The sequence below is a fragment of the Lagopus muta genome, chromosome 13 (assembly GCF_023343835.1).
Source record: "Lagopus muta isolate bLagMut1 chromosome 13, bLagMut1 primary, whole genome shotgun sequence".
Classification (NCBI taxonomy): Eukaryota; Metazoa; Chordata; class Aves; order Galliformes; family Phasianidae; genus Lagopus; species Lagopus muta.
In genome coordinates, this window is record NC_064445.1 from 1,554,465 (window position 1) to 1,577,638 (window position 23,174).

General features: G+C 59.4%; 1 protein-coding gene across 1 annotated transcript; it reads right to left on the reverse strand.

Annotated features, from left to right (window-relative positions):
- Positions 1-816: 816 nt before the first annotated feature.
- On the reverse strand, positions 817-21,750 carry BCORL1 (BCL6 corepressor like 1). The gene is made up of 14 exons (XM_048959310.1): positions 21,589-21,750; positions 15,100-15,239; positions 12,836-12,926; positions 9,987-12,560; positions 9,514-9,679; positions 9,219-9,299; positions 8,616-9,038; positions 7,283-7,512; positions 6,965-7,171; positions 6,707-6,873; positions 6,089-6,234; positions 5,095-5,172; positions 3,118-3,271; positions 817-2,344 (listed from the first exon to the last, which is right to left on the reverse strand). The coding sequence occupies exons 2-14, from the start codon at positions 15,183-15,185 to the stop codon at positions 2,068-2,070; spliced, it is 4,680 nt and encodes a 1,559-aa protein (XP_048815267.1). The 5' UTR covers positions 15,186-15,239; positions 21,589-21,750; the 3' UTR covers positions 817-2,067.
- Positions 21,751-23,174: the final 1,424 nt, after the last annotated feature.

A 23,174-nucleotide genomic window follows, 5' to 3' on the forward strand; every position in this document is an offset into this window, starting at 1 on the left:
GAACCTTACTGGGTCTAAGGCTGAAGGCTCACCTGGACAGGGCCTCGATGACAGGGATTGGAATGGGCCTGCAGTGTGTTTAGGTGCCGGCCTGACTGTCTTCAGAAAGCTCAGGAGCTCCTCCACTATTTTCTCCAGGCCTCAGGAAGGGGCACCAGGGAACCACTGCTCTCACCACAGCTTCAGGCTGGGCTCAGCCAAGTCCGAAGGGCAGCATGAGGCCAGCATCTGCATCCATGGAGAGCTAGGAGAAAACCAAAGTGAAAGCCAAGAAACGTTGTTTCTTCAGGCTGGGTTTGTTCACCACGAGATCCCCGCTCCCTCTCTGAGTTCTTTGTTTTGGCACAGGGTGATGATGAGAAAGGGGAGCTGGCAAACCATGCTGTCCAGATGCGGGCACAGGGGGAGGGCAGCCCGGCTGGCAGCAGAGCTGCTGCATCTTCCTGCTGCCCCTGGCAAGTCCCAGGGAAGCGAATGCAGCTGCTCTCACCCAGGTGAGGAGCTACAGCACACGTTGCAGTCCTACACAGGTTAGTGAGGGACTGCTGCAGTCCTGGGGCTCGTCCTGCTGGCAGCAGCATGCCAATGCCAGCACACCTCCTGCAGTGCTGCCACTCCCCCCAGAGCTGCAGGGCCAGAGCACAGCAGGCATGGAGACCTCCCCCAGCCCTCACACCACCAACAGCACAGCCCCCTCCCCAGCCTCAGGCCCCTGGCTGATGGGAGGCAGCTGGAGTCCCTCCCTCCACTGCAGCCCCGCGGCTCTGCTGGGCACAGGGGGCACCGTACAAAGAAGAAGAGGCAAGAGACAGGGGGCCTGATGCAGGTTTTTTTCTGTACATAAGTGTTTTTGACACCACAGCCTGTTGCTTATAATAAAACAGAAATCAGAAAGAGCAGCCAGAATAACACACCCAAAGGCAAAAATCCTCGGCTTAAAAAAGGAGTGGCCAGACCCCAGTGAGGGGAGGCCAGCAGCTGGGAGTCCAAGGGGGAAAGGTACACCTGCCCTGGCTGGGAAGAAACACAACACAAAACAAAACAAAAAAATGAACCCAAAAAAAGAAACCAAACACCCAGTGCTCCCACTGCTGAGCAGAGGAGAGACAGGAAAAAAAAAGCCGAACCAAAAAAACAGATTGTCCCATCCTCAGAGTCCTGTTAGCACCTGTACAATAAAACTGTACCATCTACCGGGAGCGCAGCAGCCCTGCCCTGTGCCTTGCTCTCTCCGGTAGAACTGCTCCCAACGACACAGGAGGGGCAAAGGCTGAGCAGACACCGTGCAGGGCAAGAGGGGAGAGACCCCGGGGGGGGCTGGGCTGCTGGAAGTGTGGGCTGCCTCTGTGACAGCTGTTGGGGGCAGGGAGCAGCAGTGTGACCGAAAGGCAAGATGGAGCCTGGTGAGGATGGAGCAGAGCGGGTGAGAGCGCCTTCAGCAGAAGCCAGCTCCAATGCTAAGAGATGGGACCGTCCCCAGGCTCTCAGCCGAGGTGCCAAAGCCACAGACCCCAGTTCTGCAGCTCGGGGTGGTGCTCCAGGGGAGCGCAGGCCCTGGGGAGTGCTGCAGAGGGGCCGGAGGAAGCCCTCGTCCCATAGCCCGGAGCTCACATAATCACAGTGATACAGACTGCAAAAACAAAAGGAAACGTAACAAATTAAATACTAATTAAATAAATACTATGGAAGACATCGGGGGTGGGGGTGGAGGGCAGACAGAGAGGTGCAGTTCCACGGGGTCGGGCGGGGAGGGGCGATGGCACCCATTGCCCCACGCTGCAGAAGAGCTTGAGCCGATCGCTGCCCCACGCCGCCCCACAGAGGGCCCACCTCCCTCTGCTGCTGCTGGATGGGGCTGCCGGAGCCGCGACCGCCGCCGCTCAGCACAAAGAAACCCCAGGAAGTCCTTGGAGGCAGCGTCCTCTCCCCCCAGCCAGCACCGAGGCACCGCCGGGAGGAGGAGATCAGCTGGCCGAAGCCTCAGGTCCTTGCTGCTGGCTCGAAGAGGGCTGCTTCCCATTGGTCCTTATTATTGCCTCACGATGCAGGGAGCGATCTGCCCCCCCGTCAGCTGCTCCACGCCTCGTATTCCACCGCGGAGCCCAGCAGCTGCAGCAGCTCGGGCTCATAGTGCACCAGCTCCACTGTCTCTGCAGCACCCTGCGCCGGCTCGGGGCTCTCCTGCACCTCGTCCTGGGCCAGCACCTGGCTGAGGGCCACCTGGCGTTGGAACTCAGCCCTGGGCAACGTGGCAATCTCAAAGTGTGGGAAGCGGGCCTGGAAGATGCGGGAGGACAGCTTCAGCCGCTTCAGCACGTCGGAGAAGAGGAACCAGTTGCAGGGCCTGCAAGGATAGCAAGGTCACACATTAGGGAATGCACCAGCAGCATTCCCAGCCAGCAGGAGCCACAGCAGGGCTTTTAGCTGCCTGTGAATCCCAAGCTGGGGCTCCTCAAAGCACATCTATGCCACAGGAGAGCCAACCTAAGGCAGGCCCCCAGCACTGCAGCCACTGCAGGGCTGCACACAGCGGTTCATCTCAGCCCAACACTCCCTTCCTGCCCACGGCCAAATAAATCCCACTACGAATTCTTTCCCAAGCTGACTGCCTCAGGGACGGACCTCTGAGAATCAAATCACACCTTGGTGTCTTCCACTTGCTTCACTGATGCAGGGCTTAGCAAGAGTGGTTTCTATCCTCAACATTTTTCTAAAAGTATGTTGTGCTTCATTATGGGGTGGTATAAGACACAGAGAGCCACAAAAAGCACCCCGTCGGCAGCTATTTTCTGCTATGAGGAAAGCTGCCCTACAGCCACGACTCTGTGCCTCTACCTTCAGAATAAGGATGATGGTGTTTTTCTCCCCTGGGAAAGTGGTTTGAAACGTACAGGGCAAAACGTGACCATGTGAAACACTGTCCTGCCTGTCTCCTTGGCCAGCAGTCACTTTGGGCTCTCAAGAGTTCCTCAAGCATGCATGCTTTTTCAATACAAGAACATTTCATATTAACTCCAACCTGGAGGGCAATCTCCAGGCTCATGAGCACCTCCCACCCTACTCCTCCAGTGCAGCATTAATGTCACTCAAACGCTCTCCATTCCAGAAGATACCCACCCCCGAGAGACAGACACTTGGAGGTTGTAGCTGGGCAGCAGTGGCTTGTCTGAGAACTCAAACATGAAGTTGTCAGGTTCCTGTTCCTCTTCCTCCTGGTCTGAACTCCCTGGAGGGTTGAGCAGAAGATCGCATCCAATGCTGTCTTTTCCCTCTGCAACAAGGAAAAAACAGATGTTGGTGCTGCTCACACTTTCACTCCATCACCCCGCAGGGAGCAGCTCTGCCCAACCAGACCGGCTGCCCCTACAGCCCCACAACATTGCAATGAATCCAATCTCTGAGCCCCAGCATCCTGCTGCTCTCCTTCCAGCAGCCCCTCATCTCCGAGAAACACAGAGAGCCGCCTGAAAACTGCCCTTGGTGAGCAGGCAGGGTAGGAAGAGCATCTCACACCGAGAGCAGGATGGCACCGACCCCAGTGTGAGACAAAGCGCCACCTGCTTGCAGAGTGAGACGCTTCCACTCCTGTGCAGCCTGGGAGAAGCTGCTCCACTCGAGAAGAATGGAGGAGGTGCTCTGTCTGCCCAGATCCCATGAAGGAAGGCACTGCTCTCTCCTTGCTGACCACCCAGCTCCCAACAACTGCCAGCAGGTTATCGAGGTGCGTGCCAGGAACTGTGTCTAAATATGGGCTGCCAGGCTGTGCTACCCAACTGCACAGCAGACCTGAACACAAATGCAACAGAACAACAAGAAGCATGACTGCTGAGCATCACCCCATAGATTTCTGGCTTGTAGAAACCTCGGGCTTGTTTTTGTCCTGCCGAGTAAATGTGCCTCCAAAAACTTCCAGAATATAATACAGATGAGATCCCATAGAGAAAAGCAGATGAAATGTGCTGAGAAACAAATAAACCATTTGTGCAGAATAAAATGAAAATAAAAACTCAACACCACGATGCATGGAAGAAAAGGCTGGAGAAAAAAAAATCTTAAGGTGTGCTGCCCAGGAAAAATCCATGCACTGCACCAAGCAAGAATGTTAACAGGGAAACAACAGCAGGTGGCAGGAGGCGTGCGTTCAAACAGGCTGCTTAAATCTGCAAGAGTTACTGCAGAAAGGGGCAAAGGTAAGGGATGAGAATGTTGGTCTGAGATCACTGCTGGGCAAAGCTGAAATACCACGGCTGAATAAAGAAACAACACAAACATTTCTTGAGCAACCCAGGAAAAAGAATTGAATGCGTTCCACGTGGAGTAAACGTGGCCCAACATCTCAGCCCTGTCTGTTAGCCATGTGAGAGCTACTCACAAACAAGGCCACTGCATCCCACTGTAAGGCAGAGATAATCAGGCCCAGCAATGCCAGTCCCAAATGCAGAAGAAACCCTGGAGTGGCCCTTTGTTTCTAGAGCTGCACAAAGGGCATCAGGCACTTTGTTCTATGAGCACAAAGGGGATCAGGCTGATGAGCCTCCCATACCCAGCCCTCACAGATCTCACACTCTCATTTCTCTCATTATCTTTTGATGCTCAGACCTAAGGGAAACTGTGGGCAGCTTTCCTGCCTCAAAGAATAGAAATGGATTGAACAGTGGCCTAGAGTTTCTCCTCCACCCTCAGTGACATGTAATGGGAAGGGACACTTGGAAGAACTGAAAGCCCCTTTAGATACTGGAAGGCTGCAATAAGAGCTCCCCAGAGCCTTCTCTTCTCCAAGCTGAAGGAGCCCAACTGTTCCAACAACCTGTCCTCACAGGATAGCTGCCCCAGCCCTCTGATCACACAGTCCTGAAGTTGTCTCCCTCAAAGCACGTGGGACAACAGTCCAGAAAGATCCACAGATGCATCTTACCAAAGAAAGAGTCCCTTCTGGGAGCAGTGGGAACCCTCAGTGTGTAGCACTGTGGCAAGGTATCTAAGATGTGACTTGGAAGGGAAGCTGACAGAACTGAGGGGATGATGCGTTACATCTCACAGACCTGCTTCTCCCTGCTCTGCTGCTGCAAGTGAAATCAGGTTGGCTGAACTCACCGAGTACAGAGCTGCTGTAGAAGTCCCATGCTGTTCGAGGATCCCCATCAGTGCGCCCCTGGAGATCCGAAAGGTAATCTAAAGAGGAAGAATTGAGAGGGTTAATGCTTCTCTACTGGCCACACCACAGTCCTGACATACACATTCATTGATCCTCAATAAGCCACGCCATCTCTGCTGCTCCTTTTCTCTGCTGCAACGTCAGGCATCACGGCAGAATCTGAACCACAACCCGCTTGCAAGAAGGGTACCCTCACTCAGGAGAAGGCAGCACAGCCCTGACCTGAGAACATGAAGTAGAAGCCAATGGGGAAAAGCAACTGATAGCACTGTGTGGGTTGGAAAGCAAGATTCTTAGGGTCTTCTTACACTCAAGATTGCACCCACAACCGGTGCATGCACATTAAGCCTGGAGGAGCCCTGACAGCCATGTGGCCAACAAGACTTTTCAGAAACAGGAGATTTTCTGTCTCCTATCTACCTGGGAACCACCATCCCCCTCTAATTGTCTTTGCCTCACTGTTACAAAGAAGCCAGGACACTCCTCTCATTTCTACTTAAACAGTACAGAAAGTGAGCATGCTTCACCCTCAGCCAGTCATCAGAGTTGGCCCTCCCCATAGGCAGAGCCATTTTAGAGCGGATGGCAGCACTGTGTGGCAACAAAAGTTTCTCTTTCGGGGTTATGCAGTAGGATCAGAAAGTGATGCTGCTGAACAGCATCTCCAACCCTCCTGCTGACTTCAGGCACGTGACCAAAGCACTGCCTGTACATTAGAGAACAAAAACACTTGAATCTTAATTGGGAAGTGTGATGCTAGTCTGGAGACATTGGGTGGTAAAAAATAAAAAACCAACCAGACACACAGGACGGAGCTAAAAATCACTCAGTCATTGGCTGCTCAGCACTTTTAAACCCTCTGACACCCAGATCTGTGGTCCTGTGTGCTGCCACACAGGAAGGATGGAAACGCAGCCACCCCCAGGCACCCACCACAGAGGAAGCGCTTCATCACGTCGCTGGTGGCAAGCTTCACAGCTGTCTGCCCGGAGTAAGTGGCCAGAGTGGGGTCAGCACCATAGGAGAGGAGAAGCCACATGGTTTCCAGGTTGTCATTGGCTACTGCGTCATGGACAGGCCTGTAAGGACAGGAGTGTTAGCAGAAAGAGAGCGGAAGAGAGGGATAGCAAAGAACCTGTTTTGGGATAAGACAGATCTAGCGATGACCACCAGCTCTTCCCAAAAAGTAATGCTATAATGGGGTGATAATAGCAGGGTGGCAAAGTCTTTGGCTAAAGCAAATGAGAACAAGCCCAAATGCAGCAGCCACAGATGCAGAAATGAAGGAAAAGAGCTGCTTACATTTGGGAGGCCTCAGATAGGCAGGGATCTCCAGCAAGAGATGCCCTCACCTCCACCACCAACCCTTAAATGAGGGCTGGGCAGGGGTGGATCCTGGCTCCATCCCTCCCATCACTCAGTGCATTGCATGCACCTGAGCTCCCCTAGGCTGGCCCTGCCTTCCTGCCAGGTGCTCCATCACTGCTTTAGGCCCTCAATTAGCACTTCCACTACACAAGCCCTGCTCACTGCCCCGTGTTTCTGGCTTGCCTCGTGCCATCCTGCGCGCTGCAGTTCACGTTGGCGCCGTGCTCCAGCAGGATGTGCAGGATGTCGATCCAGCCTCGCGCACAGGCCTCGTGCAGAGCCGTGTAGCCAGCGTTGTCACGATGGTTCACATCACTGTTCTTTTTCTGCAGGCAATAGAGCACCACGTCCTACAGAAACAAGAGCATTGGAGGCTTGGTCACACACAGACCAAAGCAAGGCAGCACAGGACGTGATGCAGGCGGCAGCACCGAGGCTCACCTTGTAGCCCAGGCGAGCTGCTCGCTGCAGGAGGGTCTCCCCTGCATTTTTGTTCACTATCAGCCGCCGTGCCTCAGGAGGAATGTGCTGGGCTGCAGGCAACTCAGGGGAGCTCCCTGGGCTGACACGATGGGATTTACAAAGAGGCCACGAGTCCTGGGGCTTCTTCGGAGAGTGCGTTTTGGGCTGGCTCCAGCGTCCTTTCACCTGGAAAACAAAGCAGAACAACCTTGGCACACGTCGACCCGGCTTTCTGACATGATGGGAGTCACTCTCGTTTCTCCCCACCCACGTTCCCCTTGTCGATCCAAGCCGTACCTTCCCCTCATCACAGATCCCTGCCAGGTGTTTGGTTTTACATTTGCGTTTTCCTGATGGTTTCTCCAGCTCTTCCTGGACAGGAGAGCTGTCTGAATGCTCCAAGAAGAAGCCGTTCCGAAAGTCTGGACGTCCTTGGGATTTGCGGGGGGATGGGGAAAGCCTGCTCCTCAGCCTCAGCTCTGTGCTTTTACCCTGCGCTGACTCCTTCTGCTTTCGGTACCTAAAATCTGCAGGAGAGATGGGAATGAGGAAATTCTGTAGGTAAAGGACACCTTTGCCACCAGTCAAACCAAACCTCAGCTCTCTGCTGGCTGCACACCCAGAAACACAGACCCATGGTAGAGAGTCACCAGCAATGAATATGGAAATTTTCTCCATCGTGGGCACATGAAATACAACAGCACGGTCTGGAAAGATCAAGCCTACCAAGCTCTGGGATTTGCACATGACTCACGAGGGTTTCTCATTAGCTCTAACAGTCAAGGAACCCAGCCTGCTTCCCAGTGGCCTGGTAACTGCATGCTGCCACACAGTGCATCCCCTCCTATCTCCAGGGCCAAGTGGGACTCATGTGGGATCCCCTCTGGACAGACAGGACATCCAGGCACCCGTGAACAGTCACTGCTCTGCTGCCTACAAAAGCAGACCCTGCCTCACCTTCTCATGTCTCCCCCTTAACTGAAGTAGCACTTTAAAGTTTCAGTTTGACTTGCAGGCAGGTGGGAAGCACCAGGATGCCTTGGGGGAAATCCAAGCCTTTCTTGCTTTCATTACACAGAGCTGCAGAACCCAACACACCACACAAGGACACGCGCTCTGCTTCACTGAAATAGCAACACCCCATAGCAAGGACACTATGGGCTGGTGAGGAGATGGTTGAAAGGACACGACTGAAGCTTGCAAAAAAAACCAACAAAAAACACCCACAAAAGGGTGCAGCAGCTGAATAGAGGAACCTCGTTCACTCCATCCTGTCGAGAATTAAGGGCACTGGATGAAATGAGTAAGAGAGCAGTTAAAAAACACACGGAAGGAAGAAGCGCTCTGCACAGCAAGGGGGGAAGTTCAGGGCTTTGCTGCCACCCAGAGGTGGTGGAGGCAGTTGCCATCAGCGGGATCAGAAAGGACTGACTGAAACTCACGGCCACGAGGCCCATAAACGAACTGCAGAAAGCCTGGCTGATCTACGGAGCAACCCAGAGTGCGCACATCAACATCACTGTCCCTACTGCAGTGACAAAACCCCATCATGCTTTAGAGGGAATAAAAGTGAAAGCCTTGGGCCACGACCTGGTACCAGAAATCCCTTCCCAGCCCATAGCTGTCATACCTGCTTTGGATTTTCGCCTCCTGTGAGGGAAGCCCACCCGTTCTTCCTCCCTTTCGGTCAGATATTCCCCAGTCTGGTATCTCCGGCTTTTCTGTCGTCTCCTTTTCTTTCTTTTGATGTGGCTGTCATCCTCCTCCTCCTCGTTGGGCTCCCACAGCTGCCTGGGTGCATCCACTCTCCAGGGCAGCTCCCGGCTCCTCCTCGCGTGACAGCTGCTCCTCTCGGACACAGACCTGTCCCTGGCCCTGTGGCTGTGATAACGCGATGCCTGGTGGGATTTCCGCAGCTTGCGACGTTTCAAGGATATCTCTTCCTCCTCTTCCTCCTCCTCTTCTTCCTCATCCTCCTCCAGCAAAGGTAAAATATCCTGACCGCTCACATCACACTCTCCCATCGCGCTAGCAGAAGAGCCAGCAACGCTTCCTGCACAAAAGTGGAAACAAGTGTCAAGAAAGGCAAAAAGCCACCTACAGGAAAATCCCCACCAGGCAGGACAGAAGACAGGCACAGAGCCACACGAAGAGGGAAAAGCTCACAGTGCACCCAGGAGTGAAGCACCCAGTTGTGCTGGCAGGACGATCCCAGAGCTTGGCACCAACTCACCCGACTGGCTGCGCGTCCGACTGCTCAGCACCACCGGGATGAAGTCCCGGAAGTTGTTCTTGGGCTTCTTCTCAAGGTAACCTGTGGGGAAAAGCACCCTTAGAGAAGTACATCACACATCTCTGCTCACACGTCTGCTGCCCTGGAAAGCTCTGCTAGGATCCCAGTTTGCAGTGGGAAGCCACCAGCTCCAGAGGCCATTCAGCTTCAGGACAACAACAGCTCGGCCCCGCAGCACTAGCACAACCCAAACTGCCACAACCCCATGAGAACACATTGCCTTTGACAGCAGTACCTTCCTCGTGGCCGTCCCCACGGTGCTCGGGAGAAGGGAATTCTGTCTTCGTCGGCCTCCTGCGCTTACGCTTTACCCTGAGGCTGTTGTGATCACTCACTGATCCCAGGCCACTTCGGCCCTCTCGCTTGCTGAGCTCATGCAGGTTGTCGTGGTGTTTCCGCCACTGTGGATGGAGGACACAGACTGAAGCTTGAGTTATGACTAACAGTGCTGGAGGAGCAAAGAAGGGACAAAAGACCACCCCCCACTCATAATGCTGGTGCCCTCCAGCATTTTTGACACCCCGGATCCATTTTGTTCTGTTCCATACAGATCCAGATGTTTCAGACTTTCATCCACTGCAAGACAATGCCAAAGCATGGGTAGAAAGCCCCGTGCTCTCAGCTGTCCTCGCCCAGCAGAGCTCCCACCTCACCCCTAGCCTCACAACCATGACCCCCCCAGCCCCAGCTCCAGCCAACCTCACCCACCTTCCGGCCATGCACACTCTGGCTCCCTGATTTGCTCAGGGGCTCCTCGCCATCCTGCGCTTTGCACTTCAGTCTCTTTTGCACCTGCCTGGCATCGCCGTCGTGCTGCCGCTTGGACTTGCAGCGTGTGCCACTCTCTTGCTTGACCTGGCCTGCAGCTGTGAGCTTGGCCTCTGCCAAGGCTTGGGGAGCAGCCCCAGCTCTCAAGCAAGTCACCGAAGGCAACGACACATCGCTCTCCACGCGCTCCTTCTTCACCCTGCATAGATCCACCTGATGCATGCACTGGAGGGGCTCGGCAGCTGGAGGCTGCTGGGAGCCTTCACAGCCTGCCTCCTTGTGCTGATTCTCTATGGGTGCTGCAGGCACCTCTGGAACCACCCGCAGGGCCTGCTGCCCGACCACGGGCACGTCGTGTGACAGGTACGCAGCTAACACTTGGTTTTTAGGCTTTGCATCCGTCTGCTTGAGGCTGCAGCTCCCCTGGGGAGCCTCAGCCTGCACAACGCCCTCCTTACTGGAGTCGGCCTCTGGTTCCTCATGCTCTTGACTCTTCGAAGGGTTGTCCAGCTTCCCCTTTCCTCCTTTTGCATCCAAAGTGCTGGTTTGAGGAGATGGGCCTGTGTTCAAAGGGATGGCACTGTCCTGCTCCTCGCCGGGTTTGGGCAGGGGTCGGCAGCTCTTGTTGCTCTTGGATGCAGCTTCGCACTCCGCAGGTGGGAGCCTGGGCAGCCCCTCGGGCAGGCTCTGGGCCGCCGCGCTGGGCTCTGTGGGCTGCACACTCAGGAACGTGGGGAGCTCACCTGTGCCAGCGGGCTTGCAGGAGCTGTTGGGGTTCGGGGGCAGCTGCCCCGTGGTGGAGATGCCAATCGAAAGCAGAGGGGTCTGATGATAAGGAGACCAGCCGAGAGGCAAAAGCTGAGGATTGGAAGGTTTGCCATTCACAGGGCATCGTGGGTACACACTCCCCTGGACAGGATTCCAGGTGGAGATGTCCTTGGATTGACACAAAGGAGCTCCTGGAGCAGCTCTGCCATGAAGCAGTCTCTTGGCAGGATCCTGCTGTCTCTCTGCGCCCGCCTGGCTGGCTTTCTTTCCACATGGAGCCCCAGCGCTTCGGGGCTCTCCCTGATCGATGATGGAAATCGGCTCCTGCTTGGGAAGGTGGTGGGGGTCCCTGCTGAAGCTCACGCAGGGGTCCTTGCTGAGCAGCAGCGAGGCGGGCACGGGGTTGGCAACGCCGACGTAGGTGCCTGGAATGGTGCTGATGAGGGTGGTGTTCTTCACCCAGGAGCCCTGCTCTCTGTTCCGCAGGAACTCGGGGAAGATGACGAAGGGCGCCGTGGTGCTGAGACACGAGGTGACGCTGCTGCCCGCGCTCTGGGCCGCGCGCTGGGACTTGGACAGGACCGTGGTGAGAAGTGCTTTGCCGCTGGTGTGCACAGGGGTGAGGATGGGCATCGGAGGGGTTTTGCGTTGGCTGGGTGGAGGCAGCTTCTGGCGATTGGACTTGGAGGAGAGATCGAGAGGCATCTCGCTGCACTCCGGGGAGGAGACCATCTCACGCTCCAGCTGCGGAGGGGACTTCAGAGGTGAAAGCGAAGTCGCCGCCCCTGGTGCGTGCGGCTCGGGAGCTGCCGCTGCTCTGGCTTGTGTGCCAGTGCCAGAAGAGGGAGCAGCGCTTCCACACGGTGCTGCCGGCAGAGGCTGGCTGGACGACGGGGCAGGGCCAGCTGTGGACGAGGGAGCGCCATCGGCAGCGGTCTGGGCACCGCTTCCACCTGAGGGCGAAGAGCAGCTAAGCTGATTCACCTCCACCGACACCACTTTGGCATCTGAAGCCAAGGGTCTGGTGACAGAGAAGGTGTAGGGGTAGGAACGCAGCTCCGGGGAAGCAATGATGCCTGGCACACAACGCTCAGGTAGGTAGGAAGGCAGGACGGGAAGGGTGAGCGTGGAGGAGACCCCCAAAGTGCTTGGAAGAGTGGCCACGGTGAGCGGCTGCCCGCAGCTGGGCGGTGGGATGTACACCAGCGACTGGTTCGGGCTCAGGACCGTCCCAGGCTGAAAGGACAGGGGCACTTTGTGCATAGCAGGGGCCTGAGACGTGGGAAAGCATACTCGACTCAAAGTAAAAGTTGCAGGGGTGGAGGCTGAGGTGCTGCAGCTGGAAGCGACCACGGATAACGTCCCTTCTGCCAGCACTGCTGGCCCTTGTGCTCCGGTGCTTGGGGCGGTTTTCTCCTTCCCAGCAGGTTCATTCTCTGGAGCCACAGAGCAGGTGGAAGGAACGTCAGCCTGCTTGTCGCTGGGAGGATCTGCAGGCATCCCCGCAACATCAGCACTGCTGCTCTCCTGCTCAGCAGCTTGGGGGACTGCAGGCTCCTGCCCTCTGCCATCCCCCTGGTTTGCCAGAGGGCCCTGAACATCGTCCTTCACAGTCTTTCCCACACACTCTGGGCTTGGGTTAGGATCAGGTGGCTGCTCTTCCAGTTTGGGTCCAATCTTTTCCTCCACCTTGCCACTTGCATCCTGGGCACTGCTGCCACCACTGCTGACTGCTGTGAGCTCCACCTGCAACAAGAAGGGAGAAAACAATCCTGAAAAGCTGTGGAAGCAGCTCCTAGCAAAGCAGACAGGACCTACTCTCCAGCCCTGACCTGAGGAGGCAGAGGCCAGCAGATGCTCCTTCTAACCTGGAGAGCTGCTTGCCCCTTGTGCACGTTGCTGCATCCCTCTCAAGAGGAGAGGAGGTCTGCAGGACCCATAAGGGCAGGTGTTCTTGCCTGACCTGTTCCATCAGAGAAAGGCCTTCCCAGAGGACCCGGATGGGCACAAATGGAGCTCACCTTGGAAAGGCTGCTGCTGACGCAAAACTCTTGAGATCCCAAATGCTGGGAGCTGCTGGTTTTAGACTCCTCATCAGAAAGTGGGGCTCTCCTAAAGGGGGAATAAGACATAGTGTTACAAAACCCCAGGATGCTAACCTTCCCTGTCCCCACATGGGACAGCAGAGCAGCTGACGAGCAGAAGCACGGTCCAGACAGCCACGAGCTCGCTGCACCTTGCACCTCCCACAACAGCAATGGGTGCTGACCACTGCAGGACTGTAGGGACGAGCAACACCGCTGTCCATCACTGTCCTCTCCCTCCCAGAGGGCTCCATTCACCTGCTCCTGTCCCTTCCATCTCCCCTTCTGTTCCGCCACACACTTCCAGCCCTGTCCTCAGAGATCCTGTCCTGTTCCTCTGCCTCCCCGCCACATTCCTGCTGTCCCAGCCCAGCAGCTGTGTCTGTGAGCTGCACAGCCACCCATCCTGCTGGCCAGAACGTATGAACCTTTGCATGACACCTCGTGAATGCACAGTGTGAACTCAGATCAAGGATCCACAGAGACGGGATGCACCAAGCGCATGGCTGTCCTTATGATCCGACATAGCAGCAGGCAGTGCTCACACGCTCTCTATTTACGTATTTACAGCAACTTCCAGCCTTGTTCTGACCGAGCCCCATTACAGACAAGCGCTGCTGTCAGGATCAAAGAACTCGATTTCAGGTTTTGCTGATGACAGAACTGCAGGGGCTGCAAGGGATCTCAAGAGCCACAGCACTGCTTCTGTTTCTGCCCTCCTGCCACACACTTCCACAACAACCAGACGATGCTGCCAGCCCCAACCCCGGGCCCCGCGTCTCAGAGCGGGCACCAGGAGCGGCTCTGGGCAGCCTCACACGGGTGGACGGAAAGCGGGACGGACAGCGGGACGGGGCCGGGCTGAAGGCCTGGCCGTCGCCCCATCCCAAAGCCTCGTGGACCCGCCCAGCCTCCCCACACGCAGCCCGGACATTTCCGTCCCCTCGCCTTCCCCGTTCGGCCGGGCCACCGAAGGTTCCGGCGGGTCGTTATTAACAACGGGACGGGGCAGATCGCGTTTCCGCAGCGCTCCGCAGATGACAGCCGAGCCTGGCGCTCCGCGGGCCGCGGCGGACCGGGCCGGGCCCAGCGCGGCGCCGAGGCCGAGCTCCACCCCGGCGGGAGGCGGGAGCGGCGGCAGGGGGCGCCCGAGGGCAGGCGGCGAGCGGAGCCGGGCAGCGGGCGGCCGCCCCGCCCGGTCCGGGGCCCCGCAGGCCCAGGCCTCGAGCCGGCGGGGCGGGCCGCGGCCACGAGCCTCGCCGCCGGGCCGCGCCGGGTGTCCCGCGGCCCCGAAGGCGCCGCCGCCGCGCTGCCTCCGTCCCCGCCGCGTGCCCGGGAACGGCCGGGCAGCTTGGGGCCGGCTCGGAGGCGGCGGCGCCCCGGCCGTTCCGCCCTCCCCGAGGCCGAGGGCTGGGACAAAGCGCCGCCCGCCGCGACGCTGCGGGGCGTTCGTTAGGCGCGGGGGCAGCTCGGAGCGGTTTAGGGAAGGCAGTGCCATCCGCCAGCTCTTATCTGAGGGCTGCACGGCGGGGCTGAGGCACGGAGATGATCACCGTCTGCTTTTCTGCCCCGCGAGAGAGCCTCAAGTCTCCCCTGTCCCGCCGCCCTGCCCGCCTGCTGGAGGCTTTGCTGCCAAAAGTCTCCGCTCCGGCAGCGGGGAGCGCTGCGCGCACTGCCTGCAAGCACCAAAACCCGCCTGCCTCCAGCAGTGCACAGCTCTGAGGAAGCTGCCGACCCGACCCGTGGTTGTGAGAACGAGACCCCAAGGCGGCGGAAATGAGAGGCGATGGCGAGCCGTGGGACAGGCCAGGAACCGGCCTCGATCAATTCTGCCTCCCGGCCACTAATCCTCCCTAATCTCCTATTTGGTTGGTGACATGTCACAACTCTCCCATCTAATCGTGCGCTCTGCACTCACCCTCCTGGGTCACTGAAAGCTCTTCTTAGCAGCTTGGCTCGCGGTGGGTCAAGCTCCTCTCCTCTCCTGACACTTAACAGCACAAGTGACGATGCCAACACCGTGTGCACAGTGCACCCATGTAGGCGCACACAGTTGGTGAGCACTCTGCAGAGCAACGGTCCTCATCCCCCAGCCTGAGTCACTGCTAAAATCAGCCACTCCAGCACCATTTCCATTCCTGCAGCCTCTCCCCATCCCTTCCTGCCCCTCCTGGGCCCACCGAGCCTCCCACGCACCTCACCTCTCCTCGTTGAGGCCACACATGCGAATCCGCTCTGTGCTGGTCCAGTTGTGCACCCCGCTATAGAGAGGTGCCGTAGAGATCATGACAGCTGCTCGTCACCAACCCGGGTCCTGCTGGGGCTCGAGGGGCCACTCTGCCTGCAGGGAGAAAAAAAATAAAAAGCATAAAGCAGAGAATTGGTGACTCTTGTAGGATGGTGGCATCCACATTTATCCTCAGCTCCATCGCCAGGAAGAGCGAGCACAACGCCTGAGATGCTCCACATCTGTCTGGAGGAAGACTGGAGGGAATAAACAGCGCCTCGGGATAGGATCTGCCCGTCCTCACACTAACCAACTTGATTGCCAAAGCCTCAGGCTACCTCAAGAGCTTCACACAGCCATTGGTGAAGCCATACTGCCCAGAGCTGGGGGTGCCCCGTTCCCGAGGTGCCCGAGGCCATGGGTGGGTCCTGGGCTGGAGGAGGCACCCAGCCCACGGTACAGGGGTTGGGACCGGGTGGGCATTGAGGTCCCTTCCAGCCTGGCCGTTCTGCAATCCTACGATCATCACACACACATACATCACTTTTACAAGACCCCCCTGCTTTTCTCCCCACCCCAGAGGTCTCCAGCGCAGGGCAACGAGCCCGGACAGAGCTGCAGCCAAGCGGACGGCTGTTAGAACGCTGACCCCTCCCCGAGGCTTCGCATTACGTTGATAAAGCAGGACGTGCCGGGCTCAGCGGGGAAAACCTCAAACGGGGAAGAAGCCGGGGGGGGGGGATGCGGGAGGAGGGGGCGGAGGATTGCCAAGTGTGCCACCGACGTGTCATCCAGCGGGCGTCCCCTCAGTGCGCTGCGGAGGGGATGATGGTGTTCGGCGGTGTTACGGGTAGAAAACAGGAGGAAATCCAGAGACTTGCGAGCATCCGAGACGCACCGTCGGCGGGGTGGAGCTTTCGGGGGAGGATGTTACAGCCAATCGTGCGGCGCTGGGTGCTCGAGCATTAAGGCAGCTTTGCTGCTGGAGTCGTGTCAGGGAAAACGCGAGGAAGGAGGGAGGAGAGGATCCCCTGCGCTAAGCGGAGGGCGAGGTGGAAGCGAGGAGGGAGGACGGACCGCGAAGGGCAGAGATGCTGTCCAAGAGGTTCTCGATACAAAGGCATTCTGGACACACGAAGGGAAAGCTGGCAGGGGCACCGGGCGTCCTCGGTGCAGCGGTGAGAGCAGGGAGAGGCTAAAAGCAGCACGTCACCCCCAGCCTCGCTCGGCTGTCTTTGCCCTACCAAACTCCCGGGGACACGAGCTCTGGATGAGACCAGAAGCAGGATGCACGATGCTGAGATGAGTGCAGGGATGTACAGGCCGGGCTGAACGTGCCCTCTGAGCACAGCTGCTGCCAGATATCCCCTCCTCAGCCCGTGTGCCAACATCCAGAAACAGAACAGCAGGGCCATAGGAGAAACGGGGACAGGGCATTTTGCTTGCAAAAAAAAAAAAAGAAAGTGACAGACAAATCCACACATATGAACACAGATCTGAGCAAAGCCGTGGAAACTGGGAGTCAGGATAAGAGGGGAACGTCCAGCCAAGGGCACAAGGCGCAGAGGGAGAAGGGCTGTGTGGTGGAAGGGGAGCAGGGCAGGTTCTAAGGCAGAGAGCAGGGTCATACCCAAAGAGAATGAGAGGTGGCTTGGAGCAGGAAGGGGAGGAGTCTTGCGATGCTTGGAGTGAAATGCAACATAAAGGAAATAGGGGAACAAACAATCTGTGGGGATTTCACCATCTTAGGCTAAACTGAAAGAAGGGCAGGAGGACGGTTCTGCCCCCGAGCACGGCGGTGGGGCTGATGGTTTGGGAGAGATGGAAAGGGAGCCACTGTGTGAGTGGGAAGGGGGCTGTGCAACGCGGGACAGGAGTTCAGAGAAGAGCTGGAGCATCAAAACAAGCACAGAGCGTGGTCTGAGAATAGGTCTGGTGAGGGAAAAGCAGGGACAAGGCGGTGTGGGGAGCGGGGAGGGATGGCACGTTTGGAGTGCTCGAGTAAGAGCTGGCGGACAGAGCAGGACGGCCACCAGAGGAGAGGCAGGAGAACAAGCACAGCCCCTGCTTCGTGAATTCTTGGCCTCTACCCTCTACGGACGACACGGGACACGTGCCAAAGGCATTCCACAGGGAGCCAGAAGGAACAGAAGAGAGAAAAAAAAAAATATCATGTTTTCAACTCGAGGAAAAGGAATTCAACATGGAGAGAATGACAGACGTGCTCTCCAGCACAAACGGGAGCGACCAGAGAAAGAGGAGCATCCTTCAGAGCACAGACAAGGGAAGATGTCTGAGAAACACGGGTAGGAGCAGCTGCAGTGTGCAATGGGCAGAGCAGGGCCAGGCACCCAAGGAGACCTTGAGTGGAGTCAACACAACCTCTCATCTGCACCAGCTCAGCTCAAAACGACTTTAAACGGCTGTAATTAAACCGGCAGAACCCCTGGAGAACGCAACTAAGGCACGCTTTCATGTACCCTCGGAGCAGAAGGAACTACTGAAGCCCTTCTGTCCCCTCACTCCTTCCATTGGCAATGCAGGGTGAGCCCAACCCGGGAGCACATCTGTGTTTCAAACCAGTGCTGTGGGTTTCTTCCCTGCCTGCAAGGGTTTTAGCCCACAGCAGCTCCCAGATCGGGTTCACCAGGAGGGAGAGAGGGCGCAGCCTGGCACAGAATCCGTTTAATCCAGCACCTCTGCCAACAGAAGCGTATATGAAACCACAGCTTTATTTTGATGTAGCTAAATAGGTGCCCAGCCAATTCTAATTAACTCCAAAGAAAACGAGTTTAGAATGAAAGAAGACCATCAACATCCCATTCTGCTCGGAGAGAAGCTTGTTGCATGATACCAAAGCTCCTTCACATCTCCAAACAAAACATGCTCTGGAATTGCTGGTGAGAAAGGGGCTGAACACTGCCTCCAACAGCAAACCCTGCAAGAGATGCTCAAAGAAACTAACACGGATGGATTACACTCACCAAGAGCAAAGGGGCTCTTTATTCCCTATGCCAAACCCCCTCACTGCCCTGCAGCTGGACAGGACACCACAGTGCAAACCAGTCTCCAGATCAGCACAGCAGAAGATGTCTCTGCTGCAGGAGAAGCACGCTCTGCTCAAGTCAGCACCTAGCTCACTGTGCCTGGCAGTCCCTTTGGATTCAGCCAAGACACAACTCTCTCCTCTGCAACACAGCCTGGAAACAACTTCCTTGAGATGAAGTTCTTTGGGAACAGATCCTTTCTAATAATCACCTATACAGAAATCCCCCTCCAGTGCCAAGACAACTGCAGCTGCAGCACAGGCCGAGCTGGTGGATGGTGGATGGGCTGCTCCCAGCTTCACCCATCGGCTCCCTGCAGCTGAGCCGAGCCTCCTGCACTGCCAGCAGCCCTGCTCCTCATCCTCTGCGATCCTGATTCGAGCTGCTTGGGCTGAGGTTTCCTAACACAGCTTGTGCCCCCCGCATGGCACTTCCCACCCTGGCATTAGCACAGCAGAGGTGTGTGACAGCCACAGAGCACATGTGGCACCGCTGGCTCTGAGCACTCTGCGCTGCAGTGCCCAGTGCACCCGTGCAGGAGGGAACGGAGCGGCTGCGTTTCCCCACTCCTCGTGCCAGCCTCTCCTTAACACTGTGAATGCATTCAGCTTTAGGCCAGTGGCAGCTTCACCCCCCAACAAGCTCCATCCTAAAATGGCTCAGATTTTGAGCCGCTCACCTTCCCTCTCCCTAACCCTACCACTGCAGCACAAGCTACGCGCCCACCGATCACCACCACCCTGCCTCAGCCAGGCAGGAGCCGACGGACACCAACACACCTCAGCGGCCCCCAAAACCCCCCCTGCAGGGCTGCCCCAAACCCAATCTCTGGGCAGGGCTGAGAGCTGCACAGCACCATAGAGCAAAGCCCCAGCGAGCCACGATGCGCAGCGCTGACAGCAGCGGGGCTGTGAACTGCAGAGAGCTCCCCCGGGTGAGCAGCAGCAGCCCCACAAAGCCCCGCAGAGCCCCGTGCTGAGCTTTGGGTTGCGGCGGTGCGAAGTTGGTGCGATGCAGACAAAGGGATGCAGCCAGATGGGGGCCGAGCACGGTGAAACGCAGCATAACTGGGACAGCGGCATGGAGGGAGGGAAGGGAAGAGGGAAAAGGGAAAAGGGAAGGAGCTTTTCCCTTCTGAGCACGCTGCACGAGTCCGGCACATCCCTCTGCAGCACGAAAGCAGGAGGACGCGGCTGCTGGTACCGGGAGCGCTGCGCAGCACGGCTGGCCAGGGGGCACTGTGGGCAGCCGGCGGGATGCACTTTGACCCTGGAAACACACCCAGGGAGACACCTTTGGAACACGATCCAGGAGAGGAGCAAAACGCAGAATGCCACTTTTTCCCACCCCGATGACTCAAAAACGTAAAGCAGTCCTGGATGCGGGGAACCCGGGAGGGACTCCCTGCCTGCACTGCATTCACCACGAACTGCTGCCATCGATGAGAGCCAAAGCAGTGGAGCTGCCCCTCGGCAGGGCAGGGACGGGCCGGGAGAAAGCGATGTGCATCCACGGGGACGGCCTCGCTCACTCCTGAGAGTTTGTTCACTTTGGCAATCTTCGTTGCCATTAGTAACAGGGGCGAGAAATTATATTTGCTTTTAGATGCGGTTGTCGGGCGTCCATTTGAGGTGCAGAGGTCTGGAGCCAAAGCTGCCCCTGGCGCCCCAGAGAGGATTCAGCCCTAAGCAGCAGCTCAGAAAAAAACCCTTTCAAGAGAACTGCACGCAAAAAGAATTTAAAAAGAAAAACCAATCGTGATGGTCCTCTCCCAGGACCTACATGGGGCACCAACGGGAAAAAATAGGTGAGAAAAGCAACGAATTGTAGCAGGACTGAGCAGCAGCAGCAGTGTGGCACCATTGGCCAGCAGGGATCGGCCCCAGCCCGGCTCAGTGGGTACAAAGTACCGAGTGCAGCCCCGACCCCGCCGGGTTTGGGATCCCCCGGGCTGCGTGGAGCCCCGGAGCGCTGCGGTGCTGAGCCAGGCTTTGCTCAACGCATTTGCTTAAGCTGCTTTAAAGACACAGCAGCACCGCGAGTAATTATAGATACTCGGCGTGATGAATTGGGAGGGAAAAGGGGAAAAAAAAAAGAAGAAAGAGAGAGAGAGGAAAATAAAGAAAATCCATCCTCGTGTGGAATAAAATAAAGTTTGCTGCACGTCGGCTACTGCAAAATACAGCTGCTGGACAACAGCGAGCATCGCGCTGTCCCCGCGGCAGGAGCGGGTTTTTAAAGGGACGGGGAGAGAAAACGGCACGGAGGGGCTCGGGAATATCTGCAAAGAGACGTTAAAAGGCCCGCGTCGTGCACGGCACTGCGAGCAGCCCGGCCCTGCAGCACGGAGCCGCGGCCTCGCGGAGAGCCGACGGCTGACAGCGGTGCGGGACGCGGGGACGGCGGTGCCCCCGCAGCACCGACGGAGAACGGCGCTCCTCGGGAGCGGATGCTCGGAGAGAGCATAAACGGTGCCCTTCCCCGAGGGCTGCGCTCGGGCGAGGAGGCGGGGAGAGCCCTGCGAGCGGCGGTCGGGATGCAGGCTGCGGACACGGCGCCGGAGCTCCGCTCTGCCCTCCCGGCAGGAAGCGCCGCTCCGGTCCCGCCGCCGCCGCCGCCGCCGCGCACCTCGGGCACGGCCCCTCCCGCCCGGAGCCGCGGGGCCGCAGCGGGGGCAGCGCCGAAGCTCGGCCCCCACCCGCCCCACCCCGCACCGCCCCGCCGTTGGGGGGGTCCGCCCGGGCACCCCTCGGCGCAGGCCCCGCCGCCGCTCAACAGTTGTTCCCCGAGGCCGCTCCCCGGGGCAGGGGCAGCCCCGGACGTGGGGCGCCGTCCCCGAGGAGGGCCCTTCCGCCACCGAGCGGGGCCGCGCCGCCACCGGGACTTTCCTCCGCGGCCACGCCGCCAAACTCCGCGCGGAGCGACCGCCGTCCCACCACCACCGCCGCACCGCACCGCACCGCGAGAGCCGCGCCCCGCCCCGTTTGGCCCCGGGACCCCCCGGCAGCGGCAGGTGCCGCCGGTGTTCGGTGTGTCGGCGCCGGATCCTCCGCGCGGGGTCGGGCAGCGGCACGCGGCGCCGTCGCGGGGCACACGGAGCGGAGCGGCACCACCGCTGTCACCGCGCGCCGCCCCCGCCCGCCGCCGTCCCGCAGCGGGACGCTGCCAACCGCCCCCCCCCCCCCAACACCCCCTCGGCACCCCCCCTCGCCCGCCGTCCCGGGACCGGTTTCCATGGAGACCCCCGTCCGAGGGCCGCGCGGGGCCGTCCGCTCGCCGCCGTCCGCCCGCCCCCGGCGGTGGGTGCGGGGCGAACGGGCCCGGGGTTACCCGTGCGAGCGGGGCCGGGCGTCCGGCGCGGGGCGGCGGGGCTGGGGAAGGGGGGGGGGGCGGCGGTTGGGGGGCCGGGCGCGCACCTGTTTCCTTCGACGAGGCGGGCGACGGAGCGGGGAGAGCGGCGGGGCGAGGCGGGCCCCTGCCCGGAGGAGGCGGCGGGTCGGACCGCGGCGCGGCGAGCGGCGGTTCGGCGGCGGCGGAGACACTGGCAGCGGCAGCCGGAGTGTGAGGGCGAGAGCGAGCCGCCGCCGCCGCGGGGGATGACGGGAGCCGTAGTCCGCCCGCCGCGCCCCGCCGCCCGCCGCGCCGCCCCGCGGACTGCAGCTCCCGGCGTGCCCCGCGCCCGCCCTGCCCGCGATGGGGGGGGCGCTGTGCGGAGCCGGCCGAGTCCGGAGAGAGGGAACGGGCGGCGGGGAGGGAGCGAGGGAGGGAGGGAGGAGGGGGCTCCGCGCCCGGCACGGCCCGCGGCGGGAGGAGGGAGGGAGGAGGGAGGGACGCGGATAAGGGGTGGGGGGGGCGGCGGGGGTTGCTCCCCGCCTGGGAGGGGCCGTTCCGCACCCACGAGCGGGTGGAGGCGCGGCGCGGGGGGGAGCGCACGCACGGCGCGCACCGCACACCCGCACCGCGCCGGGGCACCGGAGCCCGCACCCGCAGGGGGAGGGAGCGGAGAGTGGGGGGAGGGAAGAGGAGGAGAAGGAGGAGGAGGAGCGGGCGGAGGCTGGGAGCTGCACGGCGGGCAGCGCTGGACGGGCACCGCGCGGCGGAGAGCGAGCGCGGAACCCGCACCGCACCGCGCACCTCCGCTGCCCGCAGCCCCGCGGCGGAACGGGCGTGGAGTGTCCGAGCGGCCCCGCCCCGCCCCGCCCCGCCGGGCCGACGTGGGCTCGGGCAGCGCGGCCCCGGGGCGGCGGCGGACATGGCGCTCGGGTGTCGCCCCCCACCACACCCGGGGTTCGCCCCGCGGAGGTCCCCGCCGCCCCCCGGCCCCGCGCAGCGCCGTGCGGGGGAACGGCGGAAAGGACGGCGGCGCCGGGGCGGTTCGGAGCGCCTCGCGGTGTACGGGGACCGAGAGAGGAGGAGGGCGGCCGAGGCCTCGGGGCTGCGCTCTGCCGCTCGGGAGGGCACTGAGCTCGGGAAGGCCCGGAGGGAGGGAACCGCTCCCGCGGAGTGGGACGATGCGGGTTCTGCCCCGCACCGCACCTCCCCACCGCCTCCGGGCTGCGCGCGGCCCCGTGCGCTGCGGCCGCACGGAGCCGGGACTCCAGGTTCGGAGGCCGGAGCTGCCCCCGAGCTCCCGAGGCGCTGCCCTATTTGCGTAGCAGTGCCGTTAATGCCTCCCGGTTTGCGGTGCCCCGTCCCGCAGCGCTCGGGGTGAGTGGTGCAGGCTCCAGCACAGCTCTGCTCCCGCTGCTGTCACTTGGAAATGGCCCACGCTTCGACATCTCCGGGCTGGGACAATCCACACCCGGGAGCTCTGAAAGGTGCTGCTAAAAAAATTCTGCGGCTCTTCCGCAAAAAAAAAAAAAAAAAAAAAAAAAAAACTCGTAAAAAACAGACGCTCCTTAAAAATGGGGAAATCTGAGGAATACGAAGCATCCCCCATGGGATTGAGGTGCTAAAAACTCTACGGGGCATCCTCCATAGGGTGAAACATGAGATCCTGACA

Coding starts and splice junctions, on each gene's coding strand:
- BCORL1 (XM_048959310.1), bottom strand. CDS start 15,185: ATGATCTCTACGGCACCTCTCTATAGCGGGGTGCACAACTGGACCAGC. Junction 7,513..8,615: donor GAGGCGAAAATCCAAAGCAG/GTATGACAGCTA, acceptor TCTCTCCTGCAG/ATTTTAGGTACCGAAAGCAG. Junction 3,272..5,094: donor CTACAGCAGCTCTGTACTCG/GTGAGTTCAGCC, acceptor TCCTTGTTGCAG/AGGGAAAAGACAGCATTGGA.